Source organism: Pholis gunnellus (assembly GCF_910591455.1).
Source record: "Pholis gunnellus genome assembly, chromosome: 14".
NCBI classification, from domain to species: domain Eukaryota; kingdom Metazoa; phylum Chordata; class Actinopteri; order Perciformes; family Pholidae; genus Pholis; species Pholis gunnellus.
In genome coordinates this window covers 23,320,108-23,327,994 of record NC_136541.1, presented here as the reverse complement: position 1 = coordinate 23,327,994, position 7,887 = coordinate 23,320,108, and the positions used below count along the sequence as shown (strand labels likewise).

The window sequence follows — 7,887 nt, the reverse complement described above, 5'->3', positions numbered from 1 at the left end:
GAAGAGAGACACGGGTTGGAGAGGGGGAAGGAAGGTCACTCAAACCTCACCTCCTTCACTTTAGAAAGAGCGCGTGTGTGTGTGTGTGTGAGGGGAAGAAAGAGAGGGAGAGATCAGACACAATTATGTCACTGCAGCGGGGGCAACCCCCCCACCGCCATCTCAGCCACCTCCACCTTTATTCATCCGTTGCCAGGTTGAGCTTAGAAGATGTGGACGGGGGGGGGGGGGGCAGTAACTTAAATATGGACTCAAGCACCGAACTGAAGTATGGTTTTCATGTATTTCACATTAGTGTTTGTCACATTTCAGAAGGCAAATCATGTTTTACTTCACTGCGTTACTTTGTACCTTCATGTTTTACACATAACGGTGAACTGAAACAGATTTAACCACCAAACTGTAGGTAAAACACTGCTTGTGCATCGATATAAATAATCCACCAACTGTATGAAAACACTGACCTGCACTTATACTTGTACTTTTGATACTCACATAACTTACAATACTATATGTACAGTTTTGCTTTGCAACATTTTTGCCAGTGGTTAAATCTCCACTGCATTATGAAAATACTCCATCACAATGCTTTGATTAAGTAAAAGTACACCCGGGCCTATTATCAAAATGTATTCAAAGCATTTCAAGTAAAAAGCACTTGTATTTCTACTAAAAAAATACCACGTTCATTGTTACTGATGCATTCACATGGAAGTGTCTTTTTCTACTTGTACAGCTGCTGGAGGTGGAGCTTCTGTAATCGATAGCATCTATGCATGTGACTTACAAGCTGCATCGCGTGCTATGCGCGGAAACGCTGCCTCTGCAAAATACACGTAGGGACGTAAAAACCGGCAACTAAAGCTGTCAAATAAATGAAGAAAAAAAAGTTCCCCATGTGAATTCAGGTTGAATAAAATGGGAATACTCGAGAAAAGTACAAGTGCCAATAAAAACCTGCCGTTAAGCACAGAGGCTGCTTGAGTAAATGTAGACTACTTAGTTACGTTCCACGACTGCGTTACTTGAGGGGGAATATTTTTTTTGCACTATTGTGTTGTTGCAACTATGACTTAAGTGAAAGGGTCTGGAGGTGGATGGATGGATGAGATGAGATCAGGACAAATAATAAAAAAGACCTCTTTCCAGTCCAGACCCCCCCTCTGCACCAGAGAGACGTAGCCTATGGCACAGGACTGGGGAATGAGGAGAGAGGAGAGAGAGGATTTCCCTTATAAAACACAAGTGTGAGGCCCCCCCCCCCCCACACACACACACACACACACACACACGCACCTCCGTCTCCCCCTTCTCCCCTCCCCACCACCTCCACCACACCTCCCCTACCGGTGATGTCAGGGCAGGGGCAGGGGCTCCCTGATAAAAAAAAAAACCTTTGGACTCGAGAGAATGAGAGAGAAAGAGAGAGAGAGAGAGAGAGAGAGAGAGAGAGAGAGAGAGAGAGAGAGAGAGAGAGAGAGAGAGAGAGAGAGAGAGAGAGAGAGAGAGAGAGAGAGAGAGAGATGGATGAGTGAATGGAGGAGGATATTACTATACTTCATGGGCCGGTGCAGAGGAGCGGAGCAAGTCACTCTTCTGAGGCGCACACACGGACGCACAACAAAAAAAACGAAGAGAGGAGCTGACGCGCCCCGAAACCGCGATTATTTTAATATAATGGAGTAATATTTGTTTTTAGAGGTACATCACTTGTCTGCTCAACAAGTAGGACGGCTGGCACTTTGCGGTGTACTTCAGTTCGCTTCCGGAGTGACTTTTGATTTTTTTAAATATATAATATTACTACTCCGATTCACCTTGCAGACATATTTGTTTTGGGAACGGGACGCACTAAATGATGATGCCGCTGTGGGTCAGGTAAAAAGAAACGAGAGGCTTTGCGCAAAGTCAGCATGGAGTGAATTCACCTGATTTATTTGTGCAATTCAGATCTGCATCTAATCTTTTTTTTTTTAATAAGGGGAACTGCACTGCCTTAGTAATAAACTGATTATGTGTCTGTTGATTTCAGTTTTAAAACAGTTTCGTTGCTGAAACACAGACAGAAATAGTTGCACGTTTTCTTCGCGACCTAAACAGAAACAAAGTGACAGATGCTGTCGATATTTTCGGGAGCGTAGACACGAACGGAACGGAAAGATTTCGGATGACCTGTGATTCTGTTAAACCTGCGCTTTAATCGATAGCAAACATATACCAAGATCCTCAATATGCAATACGTTCCACGTGACACACTTTGAATGTTAGTTTGATCCCTTTGGAATGCACTGATCGTTTATCACAAAATACATATATATATATATTAATCCCCCAAGAAGACGCAGCCAAAACAGTGTGGTTTTATTGCTGGGTAAATGTGCGCAAATAAATCTAATAACCACAGTCTGGTGTGAGACCTCCTGCGGCTGACCCTGAAGCCAGAGACTTTTTATAAAAGCTAAACCCCACCACCACCACTTTATCTTCAACAAAACCCGCTGAAAACCTCCCCTAACTCGAGACAATGTTGTTGATCAGACTACTGGCTATCTTCCTCATCCTCATCACCAACACGTGGCTGCTCAGCCCGGTTCGCTCTGACTCGCTCCGCCGGTACAAACGCGCCATGGCCCAGCGGGCGGACCACGAGCTCTCCAGGCTGGCAGGTGAACCCTGCACCGTCTCTGGCGTCTGGAGGTCCCGGCGGCAACCGCGCTCCGGCTTTCCGTCCCAACACCGCCCTCAAGCGGCCCGTCCGAGGACGCGCACGAGCCGGAGAGAGCTGTATACTGTTGGGAGCGCTGCCGCGGTCTGTACAGGAGGATGCAGGTTTGACACCGGGGTGCGCCGGTTCGCTCCGGCGGGGGAGGATAAGCGAGGCTGGGGCGACGCGGAGGATGTGGCGGTGGGAGCGACGTTTCCCCGGCAGCTCTTCGAAAAACGCTCCACTAACAACAATAGAGGGTCAAACCATGTCCGTGAACACACCACACAGAAGCCCGGGGTGTCTTTGCTTAAAGACGCCGGGCAGACCGTCTCCTCTGGCCGCGCAAAGTCCCCACGCGCCTCCCGCTCCAGGTTCACCCGCAGCCTCGGCGGGACGTTTCCTTACGCGGACGACGGCAACTCCAGCTGGGAGAAAGTTTTCCCCGCCAGCTCAACCGACACCACCGGGCTCCAGGTCCTCTACAGGCTGCGACAGGATGATGGAGACCAGCAGTCCTCGACTGGGACCCTGGAGGACAGCACCGAGGACTACTCCGGGGAGGTGGACGAGGCTGATCTGCCCGAGAGCCTGCCCGTCGGCAGCTCATCTCCCTGGGGGAGTCCCGTGCCCAGGGTTCCCCCCTCCTGGATGACCGCCCTGTACTTCGGCGGGCGTCGGGAGCAGCTGAAGGTGAAGCCGGCTGTGGGGGTGGAGCTGCCGAGGGCCAAGTTCAGCCTGGAGCTGTGGGTGAAGCCCGAGGGGGGGCAGAGCAACCCAGCGATCATAGCAGGTGGGTGAAAAACAGGAGTTAGCTTTATTCTAAATAAGTTCGATTTATTCTAAATAAGTTCGATTTATTCTGAATAAGTTAGCTTTATTCTAAATAAGTTCGATTTATTCTAAATAAGTTATCTTTATTCTAAATAAGTTATCTTTATTCTAAATAAATTATCTTTATTCTAAATAAGTTCGATTTATTCTAAATAAGTTCGATTTATTCTAAATAAGTTAGATTTATTCTAAATAAGTTAGATTTATTCTAAATAAGTTAGATTTATTCTGAATAAGTTAGCTTTATTCTAAATAAGTTAGCTTTATTCTAAACGAGTTAACTTTATTCTGAATATGTTAGATTTATTCTAAATAAGTTAGCTTTATTCTAAATAAGTTAGCTTTATTCTAAATAAGTTAGATTTATTCTAAATGAGTTAGATTTATTCCGAATAAGTTAACTTTATTGTAAATTAGTTAGATTTATTCAGAATAAGTTAACTTTATTCTAAATAAATTAGCTTTATTCTAAATGACTTCACTTTATTCTAAATTAGTTTTATGTTAAGTTCATGAGAACTTTATAACGAGAATACTTGTATACTCGAGTATGTTCAATGTATGCAACTTGATTACATCGGTATCCAAATGTTGTACTTTTTACTCCACTAAAGTACTGTTCAGATAACAACTTCTCATACACTTCCTGTGCATTTTACTGAACTTGAATGTTTTCTGATAACATTTTCGTTTTTCATTTAGTTGCATAATAATTGTGCAAACATAGATATTCCCCTAAGAAAGCCAAACCCTCACTTTTACTTTCTTAAATATTCAGGTTTGAGGTTTATTAACATTTTGGATTGACCGAGAGCACTGTAGTTGTTCAATAATAAAATGAATCCTCAAAAATACAACTTGCCTAATAATTGTGCACACGTGTATATGATTTGGTCCCCCTAACAGCATTTAGTTTGGCCCTTTTAACAGCGAGGTTTGTGTTTCCAAGAGAAAGATACTGGTCTCAGGAGGCTGCTTTTAAAGACAGAGTTCATCCAGGCTTTTTATGCTGCTTTTGTTCCTACTGCAGACACGGTGACAGTGATGACGAGAGATCACAGTGATCGGGATACGTGATGACATCTTTTTATAAATGCCATTTACTTCAGATAGCAACTTAATTATGTTATTATGTCTAGAAAACCAACGTTGTTATCGCAAGATAACGAGATAATCAACATATATCCATATAAAACAGAAGTTATTTTTTTCTTCTTATAACGTCTAATGTTCCCAGAGATCAGGAGTACAATGCCAGCATGCAAACAGAGAACTGAGGAGCTGTCTCTAGCATCTCCAAGGTCAAATCAGCTGATGTTGTGCACCCAACACATCATCAGCTAATATAGGTGATCCTGTATTAGAAGAATAAGCCAATCACTTCCACCAGAATATGAACAGAGGTATCTGGACTCATTCATTCCCTCTCACCTGGCTCACCTGTGGGTCCCCGTTGATGGCGGAGAGCGAATCATTACATTTAAAAACACCGACCTCAAACAAATGGAAGAGGATGAAAAGCGCTGTACGGTGCAGATAGTGAGAGGAGACCACAAACTGTTATGTCCGCTCACATTTACTCTGATCAAAGATCCGACTCCATTGCTTAACTTCTTTCTCTCATTGCTTCCTCATGTGAAGGCATCACGTTCTCTTTAGAGAAAAACAAACTCCCATTCTCCCTGCTAGACGTGACGTTGACATCGGTTCGAGTCCTAATGGTGATTGATTATCTGAATGAAATCTGTTTGTTTGTACAATGTGTCCTTTATTGTTACGTTACTGAAGGCTGCTGGACAAACAATGTCATGATGACACTGATTCTTTTCTTCTTAGTATGTATTGTAACTACGTTACTGCATCTGGCAATACTAATGTGTTCACTGACAGTATTGGCCAATATATTGGTTCTAGCAAATTAAACAAGTCTTAAAGCTGGACTTGATTTAAAGATTTAGGAGACAGGTTTATAAAGTTTGAAACCCCTGCTTCCTTTTAACCCGTAGACCACCTTGTTTTCTCCTTTTGAATTTGAATGAGTCCTCTGTGGTAAAAAACGGGTATGTCTTTGAGTTTGACACAAAAAGCAATCTTGTAATTTTGATGCCGTTTTAAATCGTCATTACATACCAGTCATTCCCAGCAAAATAATACACTTTTAGTATTTTTGAAGCGGCACCAATCAATATTTTTGTACTAACATGATAGCGTTTTAGCGTCTTTCAGCTCGTTGTTTTGTTTTTCTGGCCCAGAACTTTGCTGTTTAGCTCTCAATGCTCCCTGAATGTGTAAAATAGGCAATCGCTAGCTAACATGTTCTCACATATTATGTCAGTGTTGTGTTCAAACAACAAAAATGAAATGCAGCTTTCAAACATTAGTAGCCCTCCCCTGTGTGGTAGTGCTAATGCCTCACAACATAAAGACCACGTTTCCCATAAAGCTTGTAGTTTCCTGTTGCAAACACAATGTTGTCACTTCTTTGGCAGTACTGTTTCCCCACGGCCATCTGCTGCTGAATAAGACACGGAAAGTTTGAGCTCAAATTCAAACACAGCCCTCCCCGCGTTGTTGAAGGTTTACTCGTGATTAATTGTAAAAAGTAGCACCTTTAGCATTTCATGTTTTACAGTAGAAATGCAGAGATTGATAGTAATGTATTTACATTTGGTAATGCAGTATAATCCAAAGCCATAGCCTCCTAACCGCTGCTTTCTTTAACCATGGAAACGGGCTCACCTCCTGAGGGATTATTTCTCTGCACTTCACACACTCACACACACTGTGTGTAAACACACACACACATGCGTTTGGGAGGGTGAAGGGGTTCCCTGACCCCTCGCTGTCCCAGTGTTACACATCTGGGGAGCAGATGTGTATCTGTGTGTGTCAGATGGAAACATCAGGGCCATGCCATGGCTGAGTGAAATACCTCCTTCCCCTCTGGGTTCTCTCCCTCCGTCTCTGTCTATTCTCCAGGCTCCGTATCTGTGTGTTGGCCTCTTTGTGCCTCTCTTTCTGTGTTGCCCCATGTTTTCCTGAGGGAAATGGATACTTTTTTGCCGTCTTCTGACTCTGCAAGATAACGTTGGCAGGTTTTGTTGTTTTTTATTAATTAAAAATATTGTTCTTTTCTCCATTACCCCTTTGCCATAGGTGTATTTGACAACTGTTCCCATTCACTGAGTGAGAAGGGCTGGTCGGTAGGCATCCGGACCGTGGAGCCCGCCGGCGCCAAAGATGCGCGCTTCTACTTCACGCTCCGCACAGACCGAGCTGTGAAATCCACCACCGTCTACAGCCACCAGCGGTACCGAGCCAACGCCTGGACCCACCTGATGGCCACTTATAACGGCCACAACATGAGCCTGTACGTCGACGGTGCTAAGGTGTGTGCTTTTGGTTGAGCTGTGGTTCACAGTTTGGTTGAGTTCGGTCATCCACCTTCGTCACTGTCAACTCGCTGATGACTGAAATACAATGGTGGTATTTTGACAAAGCAATCCAAACTCAAGATCCACTCACTAGCTTTCTACGGGTCTTTCACCCACATCACATGATCATCTATTTTCAAGGTCTTTCACTCTTAGCCCTAAAAGTGCCACGGATGAAATCACAACAGCTACTGAGCTTGCGTCGATACTGCACATTTCGACATCATCCAGCACATGAGGTCAAAGTCAGAGTGAGGTCAGACTGAGGGACAATACTAGTTTCTCATTGGGCCATGCTAGACTTAGAAATAATTTTGGGTAACAAATCTGGTGGTTGAACAATCCCATCAGCATTGCATCATAATATTCACATACAAGCAGTTGTTTTTTTTGTCTTCTGACAGAGGATAGGACACCTGTTTATGAATATTGAGTGAATATGTAGGGTGCTTTTAATTTTGTTGACAACCAGATGGAGAGCTCCCCAAGTGACATCGCCACAACAGCAGCTGTCAAACCCTGGTAGACTAAATGTTCTCTTTTTGAAAAAGTCCAATAAATTCACAACATAATCTCCTCGGCTGTCGTCTCTCCTCCACCTTCACCCCTCAGGTGGGAGAGAGCAGTCTCCAGGCAGGGAATCTCTACAGTCCCTTCATGAAGACGTGCAGAACCCTCTTCCTCGGCAGTAACCAATCGGATCAGGGGCACAGCTTCAGGGGCCATATAGGGGGTGTGGTCTTGTGGGGCTACGCCCGCTCTCACGAGGAGCTGCTGAAGCGGCCACTTCTAAACGACAAAAGCGAGCCACTCTTGGCGATGTGGGCCGACTTCACTAAGGTAACTGACTATATTTAATTTTTACTTTTTTTATGTCATATTATTATCAGCGTTACTTGTTTAATCATTATATAT

The 7,887-nt window shown here is 44.0% G+C and overlaps 1 protein-coding gene across 1 annotated transcript in view; it reads left to right on the top strand.

The window, feature by feature from the left end:
* Window positions 1–2,524: 2,524 nt before the first annotated feature.
* Window positions 2,525–7,887, top strand: part of pappa2 (pappalysin 2) — a gene marked incomplete at both ends in the record, with an annotated part of 71,623 nt that continues 66,260 nt past the window's right edge. The window contains 3 exons of the mRNA XM_079173655.1: window positions 2,525–3,497; window positions 6,695–6,927; window positions 7,585–7,812. Of these exons, the coding sequence (XP_079029781.1) occupies window positions 2,525–3,497; window positions 6,695–6,927; window positions 7,585–7,812 (1,434 nt within the window). The remainder of the gene's footprint in view (window positions 3,498–6,694; window positions 6,928–7,584; window positions 7,813–7,887) is intronic.